At 34.5% G+C, this 24660-nt stretch overlaps 1 protein-coding gene across 29 annotated transcripts in view; it reads left to right on the forward strand.

Moving 5' to 3' along the window:
* Window positions 1-24660, forward strand: part of PTPRD (protein tyrosine phosphatase receptor type D) — a 2247062-nt gene that overhangs the window by 2051382 nt on the left and 171020 nt on the right. For 13 of the 29 annotated variants that reach the window (XM_053572732.1, XM_053572883.1, XM_053572736.1 and 10 more), the window contains 7 exons: window positions 304-573; window positions 3314-3895; window positions 12338-12471; window positions 15223-15367; window positions 18666-18971; window positions 19853-20046; window positions 22125-22151. In XM_053572732.1, the coding sequence (XP_053428707.1) occupies window positions 304-573; window positions 3314-3895; window positions 12338-12471; window positions 15223-15367; window positions 18666-18971; window positions 19853-20046; window positions 22125-22151 (1658 nt within the window). The remainder of the gene's footprint in view (window positions 1-303; window positions 574-3313; window positions 3896-12337; window positions 12472-15222; window positions 15368-18665; window positions 18972-19852; window positions 20047-22124; window positions 22152-24660) is intronic. The other 16 variants (XM_053572848.1, XM_053572905.1, XM_053572828.1 and 13 more) reach the window with 4 other exon arrangements.

Below are 24660 nucleotides of genomic sequence, written 5' to 3' on the forward strand. Positions count from 1 at the left end.
TCTCTTATGCATGATGTTTGTGTATTGTTAGTATGTAGATAGTTCTTTGTGGGGCCCTTGTAGGTCTGAATCAACTTTTGTATGGATGTGTCTAAGGTATCAATGACTAAGTTAAGTTCTTCTGTGTATACACATACCATACTTGTATGGTCTGTATTATCCACAGTTTTTCTTTGTTTTGTTTTTGGACAATCCACAAAATGTTTCAATTGTTTGTGTCCGTATAGTGCATGTCATGTGTTCAACAATCCACTTCTTACTTGCCTTGTATATGTTATCATCTTACCTTGTGTTTTGTTCCAGTTCGCCGTGTCCCACCAAGATTCTCTATCCCACCCACTAATCATGAAATCATGCCAGGTGGAAGCGTTAATATCACCTGTGTGGCCGTGGGGTCACCAATGCCTTATGTAAAGTGGATGTTGGGAGCAGAAGATCTGACACCTGAAGATGATATGCCAATAGGAAGAAATGTCTTAGAACTGAATGATGTAAGACAGTCAGCAAATTACACCTGTGTGGCTATGTCAACACTGGGTGTCATTGAAGCAATAGCACAGATCACTGTCAAAGGTATGCTCAATGAATCGTGCTCTGAAGATCGGAGTACAGTCAAGCCACCTGACTAGTGTTTTTAGAAAACTCTCCCTTGAGAGAGTTTGAATCATCTAAATGATTCAATTCACGGTTTGGTGTTTCAAATATGCATAACCCAATTATATCTGTGGTATTACATAAGATGCTTCTATCCATGTCTAGGCTAACATATTTTTTTCTTAAAAGTATTTGGCAGCCTAAATAGAGTTAATTATCACAATATTTAAAAACCAACCAGGCCCGGATACTAACCAGACAGAATTAGGAATGCCAGATGTGGTTGACCATTATGGCAGAACAGATCCATATAGATTTCAGCTAAAGCAGAACCAACCTTGGTAAGAGTCACAAGAAAAATACAAATAATTTTAAATAAATACTTCAAATCTCTTCAATCAAAATTAAAAGAAGAGAAAGACAATTGCAGTTTAAATTTTCTAATAATAGATGCTGTACATTTTTGGTGGGCCCTATTATTATAAATGTAACTAGCATTATATTTTAGTTTTGTCTTTCACCTTGTATATGTGAATGATTGAAAAATAGTCTCTTCTTAAAATACATGTGCTAAATATAACCAAAGTACTGTATTTCACAAATAATTTTAAATCAAGAAAAAAAGGATGTAAGTATATGTTTGGGGGCGGGTACGAGTTGTTGTTTAGCCTATGTTTATAGAATTCTAGAAAATGTTTGCATATTGGATCAGTTGAGGTTTGTTTCAAATGTTTCGAACTATTGCAAAATTATCTTTCTAGGAAGTATGATCTCAGAAAATGCAGCATACCTATTATAATTGGTATTGTATTCCTGCGAGGCATGTATATCAAATAGATGGCATGCAAAATCAGTAAAATGACATGAGAACAAAAGAAAATGTTAACATTTATGGTCATTTGAAATAATATTGTATTGCATATCCTTAAAATAATAAACATATGTTTACTTATGCATACACTACAGACACAAAACTTATAACACATAATAAATGTGACCAACTGAACCTAATAATGTCAGCGAAATACCAGTAAACACGACTTTAATTAGCAATACTTTTATTTGCTTTGAAAGTTCAGGAAGATGTAGGGGAAATCTGGATCACTCACTTCCTTGAAAAGAATGCCAGGTCAGAATATTTGAACAAATGTCTATTTATTATTATTTTTTATAAATTTCTTTGGCCATTTATTATCATCCCACCATTCTTCAATGAATATGTAAATATTGAATCACCTTTTTCCATAAGGACCATTTCAGCTGTAAATATTTGACGGTGTGCGAAGACCTTTAAGGAATTCAAAAGACAGAGTCACATCACATCGCATGTGATGTGAACACCAACACTTTCTTATCTTGGTGTTCCCGACTCTTGCCACTTCCCTGCCCTTTTCCACTTCAACGATAAATAAATAAAACATAAAGGTGAATCTTGAAGGCAAAAAAAAAAGAAAATAGAATAAATCCAAACAAAAGAACAGGCTGAAGGGAGCGAAGAGAATGGGTACTGACATTCAGTTAGTCATTTAAGAATTTCCATTAGAAACCTCCTCCATGCCGGCGGTGTCTCAAGTAAGAGGCCCGCTGCTCTGCGCATGCTGCTCTTCTAGGGGATGTTACGTCTTGGCCTTTTTGTTGACAAGGAAGCAGGGATACTAATGAGCTGATTATATGGGTGTTACCTTCTGGGTTTTTTCTAAAAAGTCAGCTGGTAAAATTCCTCTCTTTACCCTAATATCGCTGCCGTGGCAGAATCATTGTTTACAGCAAGACACTTAAATACGTCTCTGGTTTGAAATCTTAATTAATGGTATGTCAAGTTGAGTTCTTCTGCTAAAAGGAAGGAATTAGATCTCAGAAAAGATGTACTTAATTGCAAATGTTACGTAGTTATAATCCCAGATATTTCTGATATAGATGTAGAATACATATTATTCTAATAGGAAAATCCTTTGAAAAGTGATTTGTGATTATGTCCATTGAGTTCCTTCAGCATTTTTTAAATAGTAAGAAAAAAACCTTTGGTTTCCAATTTCTGTTATTTCTTTATGTTAAAATTCATAGTTAAGATTATTTATAAGGAAAGTTTAATAATGTTCCTATGTCTTCCAATGTGGATAATATTCTTCATAGCAATGTAATTCCATTACACTGTATTCCAAATTTTATTCTTTTCGATGTTTATTGGTATTTCAGTTATTTATTTCTTGAAGCAAAGGGCTAATTGGCCCAGCTTTTGGTATAATAATAGTAATAATTGCAACTAATGTTTTGTGAGGGTTGCAGATATATTCTAAGAGCATTACTGGATTAGCTCATTAATCTTCGCTGCAAACCCATGAAATACAGTTACTCAGCTGTACAATACAACTCCAATAATACAGTTTTTCTTATTTTTCGCATGAGGAAACTAAAACAAAGAGAGGTTAAGGAATGTATCCAGGATCACTTAGCTAATAGGTGGGAGATTTGGATAAAAGCCTAGAAATATGCTGTTGAGCCCTTCTAGTAAAATAGGATTTGTGTCACTCGTGTGTTTACTGTACTTCTTGACCACTTAGAAAACTGTTCTTCACTATAATTTCATCTAATTAAATCTTCAGTAGATGCATAAGTCTGTCATTACAGCAGCAGAATTTGGGAAGTCTTATAACATTATAGAGATGACTAGAGACGTTGAGTAGTAAGTATCTTTTTTCTTTTTTCCCGCCCACCCAAGCCTTACCCAAACCTCCAGGAACTCCCATAGTGACAGAGAGCACAGCTACAAGCATCACACTGACATGGGACTCTGGGAACCCTGAGCCTGTCTCTTACTACATTATTCAGCATAAACCTAAAAATTCTGAGGAACCTTACAAAGAAATCGATGGGGTAGCGACCACACGCTACAGTGTTGCTGGACTAAGTCCCTACTCGGATTATGAATTTAGGGTTGTTGCTGTCAATAACATTGGGCGGGGGCCTCCCAGCGAGCCTGTGCTAACCCAAACCTCAGAGCAGGCACCGTCCAGTGCCCCCAGGGACGTTCAGGCACGGATGTTGAGTTCGACCACCATTTTGGTACAGTGGAAGGAACCTGAGGAGCCAAATGGGCAGATCCAAGGATACAGAGTTTATTATACCATGGACCCCACTCAGCATGTCAATAACTGGATGAAACATAATGTAGCTGACAGCCAGATCACCACTATTGGCAACTTAGTGCCCCAGAAAACATACTCTGTCAAAGTCCTGGCTTTTACCTCAATTGGAGATGGACCTCTTTCAAGTGACATACAAGTCATCACTCAGACAGGAGGTAAGTCTGGTTCAGGGTGGAAGCAGGGCAGAGGGGAGGTGCTGGGGTTGAGAAGTGGGAAGGACAGACACAGATTAAGAACAAAGGTAGTATGAATTCTGATTTTTACGGTATACGGCTTCGAAGTGAGGGGTTATAATAAGTCATCTAAAAGGGAAAGGCACAGACAACGGAAAGACTAAGTAAGTGTTTTAAGCAGAGGGATGTATGATACTTTTCTGCATGAACTAGAGGAAAGCCTCCTTCATGTACTATTTCAAGAACACAAAAATTATGTTCCTTTAAACTAGTGACTTTGGTGGAATGGTCTCAAGAATTAATTTGTGTAGTTAAAAATAAAATTGTTTATCAGGGGGCACCATATATTTATATGTTTGCTAGGAGGCTACTATTATATATCTTGTGTTTGCTAGGAAGCTACCGCTTTAATAAATATTCTCTGAATGGCTTAAATTTTTGTTTTAAATTCTTCATCCACTACCCTCAGTAGATAAAGACAGTTATCATGATCTCAGATTGAACTTTTGGGCCTGATTCATTCATTTTATTAGGTGCTAGAGAGGATTTAGCACCTAATAAAATTTCTTCTTAATTTATGAAGAAAAACTTGGCCTTACCAGTGGTTTTGTTTTCATGAAGAATGTGGAACATATTTGGTCTTTGATTCGAGTTCATCAGTTATGTTTTTGGCTAGGCATGTAACATATCAGCTTTCTACCAAAGTTTATTCTTAACCATCTGAGAGCTACTCATTTAGTTCCTCATTATGTTTGCACTTTTTATACTCATATTAATCTCTGAGTATTTTGGCGGCATGCCATTGGCTTGGTTTGGGAATCTATAGTATAACATCCATATTATTGGAGACAGTATCTATAATCTATAGGTATAACTCACTGCTAATCGTGGCCATGTTTGTGTATTCTCAGCTGTTAGAACTAGATAATATATCCGTTATCTGGTTTCACTGTTTTACTGACTACTGACTTGTTTTCATGCTATGAGCTTTACGAACGGTGTGACTCAGTATGTGTACCTGTTTGTCCTTGCTACTAGGATCTCTGTTTACAGCCTGCCTGGCTGTGTTTTCACACTGTTATTTGGTTCTCACTGGTGTATTCATGGATTTACTATTTTCTTTACTACACTTATGAAAGCTAACTATAAAAATAAATGTTTCACCACAACTGTACTAAAACCATCTGTATATCTTCTCTATCTTCCACTTGCAGTCCTTCTATGCTTATTTTCTATATTCATATGCAGAGAAATGTTGTACATTGGTTTTATCATAAAAGCATCTCATTGGAAAATGTAGAGATCTGTGAATTTTGTTTTACTTTTTTTCTTTTTTTGACTAAAAGAAGTCAACTGCTATGAGATTTTTTATTATACTATTTTAGCAGCTACATAGTGACCCTTAAATGACTATAGGAAAGTATATTGGAACTTACATATTAATGTGAGCTTTATTTAATTTTTTCAGCTGTGAACATTTTAAATCCTTGGTCTGACATAATCAGGATTTGAATTACAAGCTACCATTTATTAGCTCAGTGACCTTGGACAAGATACTTTGTCTCTCTGAATTTTGTGGAATGCATTCAAACACATAAGAGAAGTATAGATTAGATAATGGATAGAAACATTTTATAACTTAATTGAGGAAATGCAGTAATAACATATGCTGGACACTATGCTATGAATTTTGCACGTATGAATTTGCACAACTCAGATAGATGTGGAAAAAAGATTCAGGAATTTGCCTTGGGTAATAAGGTGACTGAGTAGAAAAGCAGAATTTAAATCCAGGGACCCTGAATACTCTCAACCACCATTATCTTTTAGATTAGTAATTTTCTGATGCAATAGTCTTAGTGTTTTTGTGCCTACTAGGTATTCAATAGATCAACAAAGGCAGGAGAGACAAGCACAGTGTGTCGTTTATTCACATCTTTAAGAATTGTATATAATTTACTTCTGGGATACTTGAAGTGGCTACTACATTATCCCAGTGTAAAATACATTAAAATGTTTAGATATGAAAAAAATACATTTTTCTGAAAGAAGTGAAAGAAATAACATTTTTCATGAAAAATTATTTTACCCCTTCACTATATGTGGCTCTGAGTTTTATCACCACCAACTTAAATATAGAAGAATACAGTATTTTATATGTTTATTTTCTGATGATAGAGGATCTAAGAAACAAAGGGATTTTCCTGGACGGTGCCTGTGGCTCAGTGAGTAGGGCGCCAGCCCCGTATACCAAGGGTGGCAGGTTCGAATCTGCCCCTGGCCAAACTGCAACAAAAAAAATAGCCAGGCATTGTGGCGGGCACCTATAATCACAGCTACTCTGGAGTCTGAGGCAAGAGAATCAACTAAACCCAAGAGCTGGAGGTTACTGTGAGCTGTGATGTCACAGCATGCTACTGAGGGTGACAAAGTGAGACTCTATCTCTAAAAAAAAAAAAAAAGATTTTCTTAAATTCAACCAAAACTGGCATCCTCGAGAATTATGAAATTTTTTGTATTCAGAACATTGAAGGCATGAATGTCTGTTATTTAATCACAATTTACTGAAAAATATAGAAGTAATGTTTATAAATAGACTATATTTGGATTTTTAAAAATACTACCAATATATTGGGATGGTTATTCCCCAAACTCTGATTAACTCTTTTTTACATTAAGATATTTCAAGAACCTTCCATAATAGTTATATATTTAATACTTACTGATTGAGAAGATATCGGGAGGGTAAGAAAACCCTCCAAAATAGCACAGTGATTTAGACTTTTCTATAAGCTTAGTTACGCCATTTAATATTAGTGGACACTTTCCAAATATAATGATGCTAGTTATGATACAATTAATGTTGAGATGTTCCTTTTTCTCTGTATTTGAATCATTGCTAAGCAAAAGCATACAACCATTATGATTTATTCATTTACAGAGAGATAGGATTTAAGTTTGGGATTATTTCATTGCAATTTTATCTCTTCTAAATGTACAAGAATTTACCGATCAATAATACATAAGAATTTAAGTACATTTTAATTACATAGACACAGAAATGTACATGTTTATGTTTTCTGTGTCTGGTAGGTTCTTCTTTTCATTTTATTATCTTTAATTGCCTAACACTTGCATTCCTATTGTTATTTAAAATCAGATTCTGAAGAAACAGATTTAGAAACAAAGAGTTTAAGAGCTGAGTCATCACATTAGATCTATGTAAGATGACCATCACACAGATTGATATAAATGGAAGATTGATGTAAATTTGTATGTATCTGGTAATGGAGAAAATCAGAATATGATCTACTTTATAGTCAATCGAGTATTTCCCCTTGTTTGTATTAGTCGACTATATTGGGTAAACTTTAAATGGTTTTAAATATGAAAAGGTTTTAGTTTAGATGATTATTTTCTAGAAATACGGTTCAATCTCCCAATTTCCCATAGCTCTAATTTCTGGCATTACAGTAAGTTGTAACTAGTTTACCTTGAAAATATGCATGGCCATTGATAAGGGAAGTATTTATGTTGTGCTAGAAAAATATTTGCATTATAAGAAAACACATTCATATAGGAAAAGGGGCATCCTTTCTTATACCCCGTTATCATAAGAACATAAGGTAACTATATTTTACAGGACAAACTGAACTCTGATAAAGAAATGTAGCAAATTACATCTTAAATCCTAATGTGTGTCTTTTTTTTCTGAATTTTTCTTTAGAAAACATATCTGACCTCTATTTCTTCTATGCATGTAATAGATTCTTAGAAAAAGGCTACTGGTTTACATGGATACCCCTTGACAGCATATGCCTTTAGGCAATAAAAATTATATATATTTACCAAATAAATAGTAATGAGTAGTATCAACTTTAAACATTTTAGAAAAATTAATTCTACTACAAAGTCTGGGCATTGCAAAAGTACTAAAATTTAAGTTATGCCATTTAGAGACAAAGTGTTTTAAGTTTCTAAAATTTTGTAAATCATTTTATTAGTATATATCAACAGGCCTATATAAGCAAACTACAAAAAAGGCTGCTATCCAATAGCCAACATTATGAGTCCAATTTAAATGCTCCCTCCGAATAGTTTCAGCAATGTGTAAAGGAGCACTGGATGTAAATACAACTGTAATAAAATTTAACTTTTTCTTATTTATATTTAATGACAATTGAGAGTAAGATTTGTGTAGATGATTGTGTGTTAAGTACCTATTTGGTTGATGATAGATTTGCAGAAGTTACAGATCAGACTCCTTGCGTTGAATTTTGTTTTGTTTTACTACCATGATGATTCTGGCTGTTGCTTTCATTGTTATTATTATCGTTTATCAATGTGCTAGATACACACATTTTAAAAATATGTACCTTATTAAAGTGTTAGATATTTTCGCAATAATGGATTTTTTAGTCTCTTTGGTAGTATATTACAGCTAGAAGAAATTGTTGTTTAGCAGTATAATATACCTTTTCTTTAGAGATAAACCATAAATTTTACTCAAATATTGATTTCCTTTAATATATGTAATATCAGCATTTCAGAGAATGTGAAGGTTTTCCCTTTATTACTGAGTCTGTTTTCATCCTCTGACTGTGAATTGCCTCCAAGTTGCCTTCAGATATTTATATTGAGGATACTCACAGTAATACTCAAGCAATGAATAATACGCAAGTACTTAATGTTTATCAATTAGATTATCTCATTTCTTGACTTGGTAGCTCATATTTGTGTTTTCTTGCAGACAATTACATAAGTAATTGTGGGGGTGGACATACCTTCACAGGGTAGAAGGACTTCTTAAATATAATTATAAAGAAAAATATTTGTACTTCTATCATATTTATTTCTGCTTTCCATTTCCAATTCTAAATCTGGCTGATGGTCAGTGTTACTTGTCCCCATAAGCTGCTTGCGGTTCTGGCTGTGTTGTTTTTATTTGCCCATCAGTTTCCAAGAATCTCAGATTTTATCATAAAGATTACGTGTAGTTAATTGGTGAAGGAAATGTTATATCACAGAAGAGCTCTAATAAAATGGTGATAAAGTATACATAGACGAAGAACTAGAACTAGTAAGTGAAGTTAGAAGAACATCAGTAAGAAAGAGTGACGCATAAAGAGGTATATATACTTACATAGTGAAGTGTCTACATATGTGTTTGTATGTGTAAATAAATGTAAACTTGTTTACGGAGAAGGCATTGATATCAATGTAAAATAGAACCTCTGTAGACACAATATGGGTATAAAAATTCAACTGACAAGTAAGGAAAGGACTCCCTGGGTCTCCAAGTAGTGCAGATAAAATAAACATGACAGTCTAGCATCCCCTCAAGTGTTTTCTTGTACACAGATGCTATGATCACTTGGACTAACATATTTGGGAATATAAAAATTTGTCCATCCATTTCACAGATTTAAAAAAATTTCAAGTCCTCAACTTCCTGGTGGCCATTTCAAATATAACAAAATGACTCTGAAGAACTGATAGCTTTACGGAGACCCTGAATTCCCAAAAAAGTCTGAGTAGTGGCACTCTTAAGCTATTTATGAGCATACCTGGTATAAAAAAGAGATAGCAGTAGTTTAAGGCACGCATGCATATCTCGAATCAGCCTGTAGGTGTATTTTTTCTCCATATGGTGGGGGTTTTTTGTTAATTAACTTTGAATCATTAAAAAATGAAAATATTTTTATCTAGATGATTTATCATCAATTTCTGTGGTAAAAGACAGAAGCTGACTGGGTGCCCGTTTCACAAGGCAGCAACCTGCTTGTACTGAACCTGACCTGTCATCCTCTTGCAGGTGGACCAAGTCCTCTCCCATTGGCTTCAGGCTGCCTTCTCCCTTACCTCCTGGCCTTCTCCCTCACAAAAATCAGCTAAAAGTGATCTTTCTGACACCTCTAGGCATTTGTGTTTCCACCACAAGAATAAGGTCTTGTAAAGGGAGCCACCCCCTAAACTACTTTGAAAGGAGGACCCTGAAAGAAAAGGAGGGGACCCCACGTACATTAGATAAGGAGACCTACCGTCAAATTGTCTAGCTAATGCTTAGTTTGTGCAACAATTAGAAGGACGGTGTACCCTCTGAGACTTTGATGTGCCTATTTAATTCATTGTTTAGAAGGAAGGGGGGCTTGTAATAGAAACAAACAGAATTAGAAGATCAGACGAAGCTTGTGTCACTAAATAAGAATGAAACATTGAGACCAACAGGGAATTTGCTCAAGATAAATTAAAAGCAAAAAGTAAACAGTTTAAGTAAGAAAAAATTAATTATGTTTCCAAGATGTTTTCAATCAATGTCAATTTATTATTAGCATTAGGCAACAAGCAATTATTATCCTGAGAGCAGTCCTTCCATGCAGTCCCTGTTTCTAATTCTTGACAATACTGTCTTCTGGTTTAGTTTGGATCAAGAGTTAACACAGGCTTTCTTTCTCAGACTTGTGGAAATCGGAAGAGAGAAACAAACAAATAAAACTAGGGAAAAATAAATGACTGCATGCATATGCCCATGTGTGTCTCTTTAGGCTGAGCAACTCTTTCATCGTCTGAATATTAGAATCCAATCATAATTTTCCCATCTGTCTGATCATTCTTGGCTTCCACTGTTGCTTCTGCCAATGCTCTTGGTATTCCCCTTTTAAAAACAATGCATTGTCCAATTTGCTTTGCTATTTGCCTGTTGTTTTAATTCCCCTCTGTCCCTTCTTCTCTTGCCCTTCGATATTTTATCTTCTTTTGTCTCTACCTCTCAATGTAAATGATTGTATTAGGTCAGCCACTGGGCAGGTACTAGAAAAAAAAATGATACCCTATTCCCGGAGGCATCAGATTAATGAGAATCTCAAGGCCTGTGATTAAAGGGAGACAGACGATGGTGAAGGTGACTAGAAATATGAAGCACTGATTATTTGTAGCCTTAAGCGTAGGTTCAAACATGAGCATGTGCCTGGACACACACACACTCACACGCACACACATACACAGGTTGAAAAACCCCACGGAGAAATTATTGTTAGGGATTCTAGATACCTTTCTTGTAGTTCCCTTTCGACTTTTAATTTCTCTTTAAAACAGGCCATTTTTTTGGTCATACCACAGAGAGGTGACTATAAAAGAAAAAGAAAGTAATATATCCAAAGTCTCATTTCCTGAGAAAATAATGCTTCAAGTACTATTTTTAAAATTATGATGTCATATGTTAGCTATAAATTATATTATTGTATATGTATTTTAGAATGTTTATGGCTCAAGTTGCCAAAAATATACTTTAGGTGTTCTTTTCTCATCTGATGTATTATTCTTTTTCTTTTATTCAATACATATGGAATTCTCATTTAAACTTGCAGGAATGTGGACATAGGTTCAGCCACAGCACATTGAGACATGCTATAATACCAATGGTAATGATTAAAAGATTTAGCAACTAGCAAAGCCCAGGCACCAACCAATCAAAGCAGACATTGGCTGAGAACAATTTAGGATTAGATTTGTCAGAGATACCCTAATATACATCAGATTTCTTTGTGGATAATGGAGTGCCAACTACTGGGGTTAGGTGTTGACTAGGAAGTTGGGATAGTAAAACTAACTTTGGTATAGCATTTATGTTAGGCGTTTTATACTTACCATTCTTTATTACATCTGAAAGATCTTCCAAACTGTTTATTGCACAGAGTATTAGGCTAATGTAAGAATTTTAGATGACTCTATATGTTACCGTATTTCTAGTAATAGCTGTATTCTATAAACTTTAATTTCTGTAGTAGTTTAGCTCTATGCTACTAGGGAAAATCTTATGTTTGTATTAGGTCTAGTGAATTAAATAATTTAAAGTAATTTAGGGATTTGAAGTAATTATTTGTAAGTGATACGATTTTTATTTTTTATTCACCTTACTTTGGGTTAGTAAGAAAAAATACTAGGGGCTTCTGGTTGCCGCTAGCTTTTATTAATGGAGCACAGGTGGGATTTTATAAACCTATTTGGAAATTTGAATGTTATAATTAGTGCTAAAGAATAAGTTCCCATTCAGTTATAAATATTTAAGGTTTTATTTAAATTAAATTATCTATTACTAATAATAGTATTATGAAGTCAGTAATTTTATTACCCCTAAAATTGAATTCAGAGGCTGACATATTCTAAATTTTGAATCCCACTGTATTTTGAATAGATATTTTGCTACTCAAGGACGAGGACAGTATTTATAAGATTGTTCTTGCTTCTTGGAGGAAAAATGTAGTCTATACAAAGAGGCTAACTCATACAGTGTAAGGGAGCTAGTTTACCATGAAGCAGATACACATGGACACATTTGGAAAGGTTTCAATGGATGCAGCAGTGGAGGAACTTGTCAATACTCATGGCGATGGTGAGTTCAATCCTTTGCCTCCCTGTTTTTAGTACCAGGGCAACCACTCAACTTCAAAGCAGAACCTGAATCTGAAACAAGTATTTTGCTGTCTTGGATACCGCCACGCTCAGATACCATTGCCAACTATGAACTGGTTTACAAAGATGGGGAGCATGGAGAGGAGGTAAGATGAGCTTCTCACCTTCATAGTCATTCATGACATAGGGCCACTACTTTACTTTTGTGTACTTACCCCAGTTCTTGGTCAGATACAGGACCTTGGTAGAAAAGACTTAGTTGCCAAAAGACTTTAAAAAAGAAATTATTCAACAAAGCGACCATTCTTATTGGAACATCTTTCTATTCAGGTTTCCAAGTTCTATAGAAACACCAAGTTGCAGAAGGACAGATACTCAATGAGACTTGTGGACTTTCCTTCGTTCTTTTCTGCATTAAAGTACGGAAGTCACTGAGGAGACACATGACTACATTAGTTCTATAAGTTAATAAAAGTCCTTGGCTGGGTGAATTTGTCCAAATGGTTCCACAGAAAGATTCCCCATAGCAAATCAAATGTTCATTGATATGTACATGAATATATATAAAGATCCTGTACTCTATGCAAATAACAATAGATTATAGAAGGTGTGAAAATTGCTGACAGTCCCTGAAAATGACTAAAATTTTCACTGAAATGAAAATTGATATAAGGAACACACATCTTGATAGGCCACTGTTCTGAAAGTTTCACATTCACTAACTCGTTTAATATTCACAAGAACATGATGAGCTGCCCTCCATTACTCATCCATTTCACATATACCAAATAGTGGCATGGAAAAAAGTTAAATGTACTCGGAGTCTCACTGTAGTAAATGACAGAACTAGGATCTGAGTCTAAATAGTCAGTTTCCAGAATCTATGTTCTTTACCACTAGAGTCTATTGCCTCCTGAGCACACTTTGAATAAATTATAGAAGTTGATATTGATATATCCAACCTTTTCATAATGTGTGTTTATAATAATAATAAATATGTGTTTTTTTTGTATTGTTGAATCTTACAGGTAATATTAGGACAAAAAGAGTTAAGGACATTATATTGAAAAACTCAATTTATACAGCTCCTACCTCTTTAAAAAAAGATCTTCACAAAGTTAAATAGGTTTTAAGTTAAAAAAGGAATACCTTTTTTTTAAAAAAACTCACATACTAAATGAACAATTATCAGTTCACTTATGGTACATTAGTTTGAATGCTGTAATAAATATGTTGTTACAAACTATTTTATTACATCTGCTTAAACCAGCAGAATCTCTGCAGAACAGATTTTAAATGCAGTGGTTTTAGATTTAACCATTGAAGCCAATATCAATTAAGCATTTAAAAAGTTATATGACAAAAATGCAGACTTAAGGTATTCGTTGTACAACTTGAACTATTGATTTTTTTTTAGTGAGATATAAATCAGCATTATTTTAAATCTTTACCACCACAAAATTAAAGTAAATGAATGTGAGAGTGACGGAGATGGCAATCCTTTGAGAATACTCTGGCTGCTTAGATGTTGGCACAATTACTGAGCCTTACTGTTGTTTATATTATTTTTTTCTTATTTGGTGGACTTAAATTTCTGAAAGCTTTTGTATTTGCAAGCTAGAATGCTCTAGGGATGTTTTCTCTAGTTTATATCAGAATTTCTCTTGACTGATTTGTTTTTTGTAAACGACAAACACTATTTGATAAAAGACTTACGATTACCTGGTATTACTAGATGGAATATTTACTTACATTTTAGGATTTATTATAGGCTTATGTTCAATCCAAGATTGATTATGTACAGACAACAATGCAAAATGCAAAGGCAAATTTAAAGTATGAAAGGTAATAGTTTGGCATTTGCTTAAAGAAATCTTGTTTCAAAAGTCCTTTATAATAATAAAAGTTGCAGAAAAGTTTGTTAATTTTTTTTTTTTTGGTAGATGTGGCTTCTATGTTCACAAATGGAGAAAGGAAGTTTTCTGATTGTTTTAGATCAACCTAGAGTAATGATATGTTGTCACAGAAATTTTTTAGCTTTCTGTAGGGTCTAACATCTGATTTTTATAACATCAGAACTTGGCAAATTGAGATCTATTCTGTAGCAACCCTGTATAAACTATCAGTTACTGTTGCTTCTTCTGGTCCTATTTTCTTCACCCCCTATTTAGATTGCAGAAGGTCAGGGAGATGAGCTAGACATCTGTTCAATTGAAATTGCACACGTTAGGCACGTTCCACAATCCAGGGGCAGGTGCCTGTATCTATTGTGGTCTGTTGCACAGCAACATATACATATTTAAGGACAGAACGCACTCACAGGTGTTGGCCCGTCCGTCTCCCTCTCATCTCATGCATGCAGATAACTGTGTCAGCCTTAAAAAGGCCTCTGGCTTCCCTTAATCCCAGTCACCTTTTGTAGAAACTTGCCTTTTAAATTCTGATATTTTCATTATGTCTTTCCCTAGTGGAATCCTTGGTGCCACTGTTAACTCTTTTAATAGTATTTTGATGAGATTAGAATGCTGATAACAGAAATCTCATGCTCCCAGACGTTGTGATAAAAAATCATTAGCTTAGGCTCGGTGCCTGTAACTGAAGTGGCTAGGGTGCCAGCCACATAGCACCAGCGCTGGGGAGTTCAAACTCAGACCGGGCCTGCCAAACAGCAATGACAATTGCAACCAAAAAATAGCCAGGTGTGTGGTGGGCACCTACAGTCCCAGCTATGTGGTAGACTGAGGCAAGAGAATCACTTAAGCCCAAGAGTTAGAGGTTGCCGTGAGCTGTGATGCCATGGCACTACCCAGGGCAACATAGTGAGACTCTGTCTCAAAAAAAAAAAATACATTTGCTTAAATCTTAATAAAGATGACAGATTCTTTTGTTACCCACAGCAACGAATTACTATTGAGCCAGGGACATCGTATAGGCTGCAAGGGTTGAAGCCAAACAGCTTGTACTACTTCCGTCTGGCAGCTCGCTCTCCTCAAGGCTTGGGTGCTTCTACTGCGGAAATATCAGCTAGAACCATGCAGTCAAGTAGGTGTCTCTCTTTGCTTACTTTCTGCCCTTTTTTTTCACTAGGAGAGGTTACTACCTTTTATCCTCACAAACAAGCAAACCTGCTAGTATGCTTAATAGTTATTAATCTCTGTGCTAAGAAGCATTGAGCTTTGGCATACAACAGTGATTTATATTGGTTTCACATTTGGTTCCAAAACAGACCTTGTTCTCCCCTTACTCAACTGAAAGAGTTGCAGAGAAATCAGTAGACCGCCATGGGTGAAAAGCGGATGAAAATAATTAGACCAGGCCCTATTTTAAATTTATAAGGCTGTAAAGCAAAATTTGGATTGAGAACATTGCAAAATAATCATAGGAAGGCTTGGCTCAAATGAAAAAGGCAGCAAGAGACAAAACTGTTATCTTTTTTAAGCACACAGGTTTTAACTTGGCTAACAAATTAAGTCTTTATTTCATGTATTTGTTGCTACTCAGAGAAAAGCTCAGCTCCTATGATTTGTATCTTTTTAACTCTGCAAGTATTACATGTAGAAATTTGGAATAGTCACAGAAAATCTGTATTTGGCCAATATCTGCATTTGGACAGATTCCTGTATTTAGGGATAATGGGGTAACTGCAAACACATGTGGAATCCTAAATTGTATTTCATTTCCTCAGGTTCATTTTTTTTTTTTTTTTTTTTGGAACTGCTACCCTTAAGCATAGTAATGTTAATCGCAATGAGGGCTCGTTGTGCCCAGGAAAAAGTGTTTTGCACAAAATATTATTTAGGAGATTGTGTTTAACGTAAAGTTTGGTGGCTTGTAATACTATCATTTGCTTTTTATTAATAAGTATCTACAATTCTTCTATAAACAACTATTTACCTTAAAGTCTTTTATGGAGTGATTTTCTTAGGTTTTATCTGTGCTGTTTGACATAGTGACTTATGAAATTGATATTTGTAATATGCATACTTTGACTTTGGTCAAGGATGTTCTGTTGACCTGCTATTTAGACCTATCCACAAACATGAAATTTATTATTTTTAACGCATTAATTTCCTTTCTTTTAAGCAAGTTTTCCACCATTTCATTTTTTAATAGAAACATGAAATCTTTCAAGGTTTTTGGTAATAAAATTCATATTCTCCCTCTTAATCAAAATATGATTATTCATATGAAAAGTATTAGCATCCATTAGTGATTATATTCTAGTCGCATAAAATTTCTTACCATTTGAAGATAGAAGCATGTAAATTAATGCACTTTCTGTATGTCTGCTTTGAATTCTGCAGGCAGGCTAATAAATAATAATGTAAAGATAATTTCATAAAACCAAGCATTTAATTAAAAGAAATTTTACACGCTTCAGTACAAAACTCACTTTTCTACATATACATGTATACGTACATAGATATTGAGTGGATTTTTATAACCACATCAAAAGCTTATCTACTCTTTATTTAAGTGAATGTTTCTAATGGTGTTGAATCTATTCTCACAAAAACAGGATGTCTGAAGGTAGCCCAGTGAAAATCAATTGTCAGCTTTTTTTTTTATTTATTTATATTTTTTATTAAATCATAGCTGTATACATTGATATGATCATGGGGCATCATTCACTAGCTTCACAAACCGTTTGACACACTTTCATCACACTAATGAGTCCTTGCTGTTGCATAAACAATTCAATATATTATGAATAATTATAACATATAAACTTGTTTAATAATTTGGGATTTAAGACCCTCTAGTTACAATCAATAAACATGATATTCATGTGATTTTGTAAATCTTTTTCCAAATTTACAAGGGTGTCTATGAAGATTTCTTTTTTGTCAGTACAGGCAGCTTTTTATTTTGATTAACTATAACAATGAACACAAGGCACATAAATTAGGAAAGACCAATAATCCTCTAAACAATTGGATACACCTGGCCCTCCATACTATTAAGACTTACCAAGTCTAAGTCAATCACCAGACTGCACAGTGAAGTAGGAAACTTAGGATTGCTTTATTCATTCTACCATATATATTGCTTTAAGAAATAATTACGTGTATGTGTATATATTCGTACATCTTATCCTGTTTGTTTGTTCTTCTTTAGGAACATGTGTTATTAACTTTAAAATAATGTATGATAATAATGGTGTGTTTCTTTGCTGATTTTTAAATTATTATCAAATAATGATACATTTGGAAAACTTGATGGAAAATAATTGTTCAGAAACTGACCAGTTTTAGAATGGACAGTAAGAAAGTATTTCTTTTAACTCTGATGTAATCCCTACTTTATTTGAATAATTATGTACAAAGTGAAAGCAATTATGCCCACAAGTCCTATCTTTTCCAGATGATTCTTGATTTAAAAAAAAAAAAAAGAAAAACTTAATTGTAATGGCTATGTTATTGACATTTTGTAAGGGATAGATGATTATTATTGATTTTTACCAAAATGTGCTGGTGGGATCTAATTCTTCACTAGCAATGGTGTCTCAAGAAGAGTTATAATAAAAAAGCTGAAAGCTGACATAGGGTAAGTACAAGTTACAGTCAGAATCAACAAGCCTGACATTACCCTCTGGTAGGTAAATCTTGAACTCTGCATTTTCATCCTTTATTGATTCTGCATGCTCACTGTATATGGGCTATGATCAATGTTAGGTCAACACTTTTCATTAAAACTGGTCAGGCAAACTCAGTTTTTTCTAGAAAGAGTAAACTCTTTCATTGGTTTTGTGGTTTTAATTTAATTAATTGATTGATTTTTTTTTAATTGGAAGTGGAGGAAGGACACTAGCAGTTATTATAACTTGTCATACTTCAGAAACTTTTCACAAATGAATACTGTAGGTATATAAATCATCCTCCTTCTAGAATGTAGAAGTGAAGACTTGGAACAAGTCTTTGAAGAATCATAAATAAAAACATATTAGCACTATTTTCAGCTGTTTTGAAGCTGAGTAGTCAGTAGAGTGGGGGTGGGGGATAGAAGATTGGTTTAGAAGAACAATTTAAATTGCAGGTAGGTAATTTTATTTGAGGCTCTATTATCTCAAGGTTTCATTTCCCCCCACCCACTATTATTTTTGGTCATTACAATTGTTTTTGGTCATTTACTCATTATTATTTGTTTTTGGTTTATTCATATTACTAAGCCAAGGTACATAAATTTATCTTTAAAATTTAAGTTTCAAAGCCTTATTTTTGTTTTGTTACCCTTATTGTTCGTTTATTTATTTTTGCCTTTTCTTTTGTTTTATCATTTTTTTTTTCAACCACTCCTGTCCTTTCACTTAAATCCTCCTTTAACTCACTACCAAAATAAGAGCCGTCAGCTCCTCCTCAAGACATTAGTTGCACCAGCCCAAGTTCCACTAGTATTTTGGTAAGTTGGCAACCTCCACCAGTGGAAAACCAGAATGGCATTATCACTGAATACTCCATCAAGTACACAGCAGTGGATGGGGAAGATGACAAGCCTCACGAGATTTTGGGAATTCCTTCGGATACTACCAAATACCTTTTGGAACAGCTGGAAAAATGGACTGAATACCGCATCACTGTGACAGCCCATACAGACGTCGGCCCTGGCCCTGAGAGCTTGTCCCTGTTGATTCGAACCGATGAAGATGGTATGTTGCCTCCGCTACGTCAGTTTCACCCTCTGACACATCTTGGTCTGCTGTCTTTTGATAGGCTAACCATAATCCATTTTTCTCTGCTCATCTTTTTACCCAGCATTGCTGTTACTTCAATATTTTTGCCAAAGACCTGTCTTTGCTACAGCCTGGGCATTTTTTTTTTTTTTTCCTTTTTTTTCAATCTCAATGCAGTAATTTGCCTCTCTTTAAAAGAACAGTGTGCTTCTCTGGTCTTATAATCCAGACCCTCTCTATATCTTCACCTAACGTCTTCTGTGTTTTTCTTGGCTTTTTGTAGCATTTTGAAGTGAACTTTTTAAAACCCGTCTTCTTGTCTTTTTGTGGGCTTTTTATCTTACATAAAATTTCAGAGACACTGATGCTCGACATTCAATTTTTGGCATCTATTGTATGGAATACCTTTAATATAAGAAAAAAAGAAGATAATCCATATAATCAAGAATCTTTTTATTCTGCTAATAAAAGAAAGCTTTAAAAAACACACAACGATCAACAGCCAGTTTTTGTTATTATTTCAATGCTATACCTCTTTGTGCTTTCATGCTTTGAACCTCAAAGCATCTTCCTTGGCTTTTGTACATTTTTTACATGTTTTTCTATTTCTCTGATACTCTTTTTTTCTTCCATTTTTTTTTTTTTGCATTGGTCATGTTTTTTGATCTTTTCTTACAAGGTAGAGCAGATTGGTTAAGCATTTTCATTGGTTGAAAATGTTTGTATTCTTCAAAGGAAACATAGTGTGTCTACCCATTTTTTTAAAAGAAAAAACTAAGTAAAGAAAATGCAGAAAATGCTGTGACTGGGTGGGACAAGTGCCTATAATTTTCTTTTATCCAATGATGTTGTTCCAGTTCCTAGTGGTCCTCCTCGCAAAGTCGAGGTAGAGGCTGTCAACTCAACATCTGTTAAAGTCTCATGGCGCTCACCGGTGCCCAATAAACAGCATGGCCAAATAAGAGGATACCAGGTGCATTATGTGAGGATGGAAAATGGTGAACCCAAAGGCCAGCCCATGCTGAAAGATGTCATGCTGGCTGATGCACAGGTAAGCCTCTGAAATTATGTACCTATGTTTTTAGATAATAGGCCTTACTTTTAGGTTTTTAACATTCAAAAAAATTACAGTCAATGTGTATTTATCTTTTCAATCATAGTCGCCATCAACTTAAGAGAATTGTAACGAAATAACACTCAAGTCTGATTGAAAACATGTTATTGTTTTTTTTTAATATAGATATTCAGCTCTTTATATCTGAGTTTGCCTTTTAGAGTTGAAAAATGATCAAGTTAGTTAAGTCAAAGGGAAAAATTATAAATTGCAGTTTTGTTAATGGGATCTATTTTCTGCTATGCTAAAACTACTTGGAACTAAGTTGATATAATTTCCAATGGTGTGACTTCTTTCATTAAAACCCAGACATTTTTTATTCATGGAAAGTTATCTAAAAAAAAAATATTTTTGTAGTACATTTCTATCAAGTCACATATTTGATGAAAGTAATTAATTGTTTCATGTCGAAGAAAAATAAAGATAATAACAATAAGAAAAATTAGAGTTTACCAGACATAAAAGGGTGCCCCGTGTTGAGCCAAGTTAAGAAAAGTACAAATAGTGATTAATTGATTATGTAAGAAATTTTATTGGTGGTTAGGGCCATGGTTTCAATTATGGTATCACAACTTGGTTTTTTAATTAGTTGTTTAAAACAGTGCTTTGAAATTTTTCAATATTTTTCAGAACTTGGAGGTTATTCGATGACAGTCCCACAATAATTCCATTTATATTTCATATATTTTCCTAAAAGGAGGGGGAGATTTCATTTTATAATTGCCATGCTAGGAATTATCCATAACCTGTGGAATAGCTTCTCTTGCTGTGACTAACGGTTGATGGATATGACAAATATTAGAGTGCTTTACTTACCCAGCAAATTGATGGCTAGACAGGGAAATGGATGGTGTTGGTAAAACCATTGTAATCTATTTCAAATGGAAATGTCTCCCTTTGTGTGAAAATGGGAAAGATTATGAAGCAAGTTAAAAGCTGCTGCAACACACATGAGCCAGTTTAACATTCTTATGGGTGAAAATCTGAGAGCATGAAATATCCCTGTGGCTATAAGGAAGTGTTTACCTCCAAAGTCTTAAGTCAGCTTACAAAAGTTCTTATGTTTCAGTTTTGAAACATTTTAACTAAACGATATGGATTTGTGGTTCACCTATCTACCCCTAACCTAGTTCTACGGTTTTGGCCTAAGAAAACTTCTATAAATGTCGGTAGAGATTGACAGCATCCCTTCAATGCCAGGAAAAAGTCGTTGACTTAATTTTTATAAACATTTGTTTCGTAGTGCCTCTAAAAGAAAAAGTTCTCATAGTATAAAATAAGCAAAGCCATTATTGCTATGTTGTAAATCTGCAATTATGAAAAAGAAAACAATACTTTCATCATGCTTTGATGCCTTTCCATGGTTCTTAAATATTATACATGGAAAAACTGTCATTCTGTCTCCATTTTCATTGTGAAGTATGGTAGATAATGGAGTTATATAACAGTGCATATATACCAAGTACATTAAACGGTAACTCTTTTCTTCTCTCTTCTGCTCTGGCTTTTCTTATTAATTGCTGATTTTCCTTATGTTTTATCGGTCTTGTCCATCTCATTTATTCTATTTGACTATTCCCTGAAATTTCATTAAATCTCACAGTACTTCATTGGGGCTATAAGATTCCAATATAATGAATGATATTAATCTAAATAGTGACTTGAATTAATTATGCAGCCTAAGAAATAAGTCAAAATAAATGTCATAAAGTATGATATGATTAGAAAAATAGCTTTTTTGCTTTGCCTTATTGATTTATTTCAGTGAGCTGTACATTAAGAGAAGTATTAGATGATTTTTGTGATAAAAGTAATAAAACATATTTAATTTGACTTCCTAATCAAGGATGGAGGTGGTAGCAAGACACATTCTTTGGAATTTTATTGTACACACTGTTTCAATTGTTTACTTTTTTCTATTTTTTTAATCAAAGGAGGGCATCATTTCCTTTATAAGGCTACAAATATCTCTTCATTTCTCTTTATTTTGTCCCCACCTTCTTAATCTCAATCAGTGGGAATTTGATGATACTACTGAACATGTGAGTAATTTTCAATTGCTCTGTCAAAAAGCAGACTATATATGCTCGTTTTTCCTGATATCCTTCTTTTGCTTATTTTATGGTTTGTCATCACAGTTTGCTTACATGCATAAACTAACAAATTATTTTTGTTATCTTCTCTGTGTGGTACACTTTTTATTTTGATGTTTTGTGAAATGAGCATGATGCTATTTGTTGCATAAGAAATGTCATGGGCTTGTGGGATTTGTTTTGATGGCTGCTACTAACTCTGCCTTATGACACAGTCAGCGGAGAGATGACCAGAGATGTCAACTTGTTTGATGTAGGCTGCTCGTAAATTCTACTCCAGGATTACATATCCCATGGATAACATATCCCATAGATCTGGCACTGATTTACTCTATCTAGAATTGGCTATTCTCTGTTGTACCCGTCAGGTTTGAGTACAATTGAATGGATCATACTAAGAGGCAACAAGTATCAAACTGAGAGAGGAATGGTTTTAAATATTTGAGTGAGAAGTTTGTTATTTCTTAAGAAGCTCTCATATATGTGGTCCTGTGCAAGGCACATGATGTGACACCTACCTCCCAAGGGGTCATAGTCTAGGTGGCTAAAGGGAAAGAAGAGTTCTGAAAAACTTCAGAAAATACAGAAAAAGAAGTGTCCTAAACTACAATGAGTAATGCATTAGTAAATGAATGAGAATGTCTATGAACTATGAATTAACTCATGTCTCTAAACTATGAATTGAGAGGCAGCGATCTAGGACAGTAAAAACGTGAGGCTTAGTTGAGAATTTGGGGGATGACTAGAGATTAAATAGATGAAATGGCGTGTGCACACACAAGTGTGTGTGTGTGTTGGGGAGTTGGAGGTGGGAACATACTTTCTTTTTTTTTTTTTTTGTAGAGACAGAGTCTCACTTTATGGCCCTGGGTAGAGTGCCATGGCCTCACACAGCTCACAGCAACCTCCAACTCCTGGGCTTAAGCGATTCTCTTGCCTTAGCCTCACGAATAGCTGGGACTACAGGCGCCTGCCACAAAGCCCAGCTATTTTTTGGTTACCGTTCAGCCGGGGCTGGGCTTGAACCTGCCACCCTCAGTATATGGGGCCGGCGCCTTACTGACTGAGCCACAGGCACCGCCCAGGAACATACTTTCTTAAAGTTGAGCCCAGCAGAATCAGTCACTGGGGCAAGTGAGTATGTGATATAGGCAGGTGACAGCAACTTGGCCAGTCTTACACAAACTGAGGCTTTATTTAAGTAAGTTTGTGGTAAGTACAGTTAGAGGTATATTATAATGTTAGGAAAACATGAGATATCAAGCCAAAGAGCTGGTCAGTCTTTTACTCTTCTGTACTAGAGAGTTATTGAAAAATATTAAAGAAATGAGATAAAAGTTGGTATGAAGGGAATCTTTCATTCAGTAAACACGTATGTATTGCCATGGCACAGGGCTCTTGATGGAATCTTAATAAAGACACACAAATTATCAGTTCTCAGTTTTCATGGAGTGCAAAAATGCTTTATAAATTTATTTGAATATGATCTATAGCAAGAAATACATTATATGTCACGATTCAATAGACATATACTACATATGCTTAATTAAAATAAAATTATATAAAATAACACTTTAAATATGTAATAAAGTCTAACATTTTATATTCACGCCTATTCCATTTTTTATTTGTTTAAATGCTGGTCTGACTAAAATTGATTTCATGATGTACTAAATGGCGATTATCTGTAATTTAAAAACCAGTGCCTTAATGGATAGAGAATAAAAAGGTAGCAAATAGAACAGCAGGTAAAAAAGAGAGATTTTACTATGTAATTCAGTCATGAAGCACTGAAAATTCAGCAGAGTTGAGGCAACAGAAATGAAAGAGGGATAGTTATGATCAATAAAATTGACAAAAACATGCTGAATAAGAACTTGAGGAAGAAAAAGAGGTCAAAGATAGTGCATAAGTTCTGCAGATACATTAGCACTCATTAAAATATGAAAGTAAGATGCACTCATTTTAATGAGTGCTAATGTATCTTACAAGGGTACATATGAAACTTAGTAAATGTAGAATATAAATGTCTTAACACAATAACGAAGAAAATGCCAGGAAGGCTATGTTAACCAGTGTGATGAAAATGTGTCAAATGGTCTATGAAACCAGTGTATGGTACCCCCATGATTGCATTAATGTACACAGCTATGATTTAATAAAAAAAAAAAAAAAGAAAGAAAGAAAGAAAAGAAAAAAATATGAAAGTAGGGGCAGCACCTGTGGCTCAAAGGAGTAGGGCCCTGGCCCCATATGCCAGAGGTGGCGGGGTCAAAACCAGCCCCGGCCAAAAACTGCAAAAAAATAAAATAAAATAAGATAAGAAAGTAAGGAGGGAGAGTCAGCTTCTGGGAATGACTTTTAAGTTAAGTTGAATTTGAGGTATCACTGGATAGTCATAGGATATTTATAGTGAATGTAGTTGCCACTAGAGCTCAAATGGGAAGTGAGGGTTTGG

This window comes from Nycticebus coucang, chromosome 2 (genome assembly GCF_027406575.1).
Source record: "Nycticebus coucang isolate mNycCou1 chromosome 2, mNycCou1.pri, whole genome shotgun sequence".
In the NCBI taxonomy this organism is placed as follows: domain Eukaryota; kingdom Metazoa; phylum Chordata; class Mammalia; order Primates; family Lorisidae; genus Nycticebus; species Nycticebus coucang.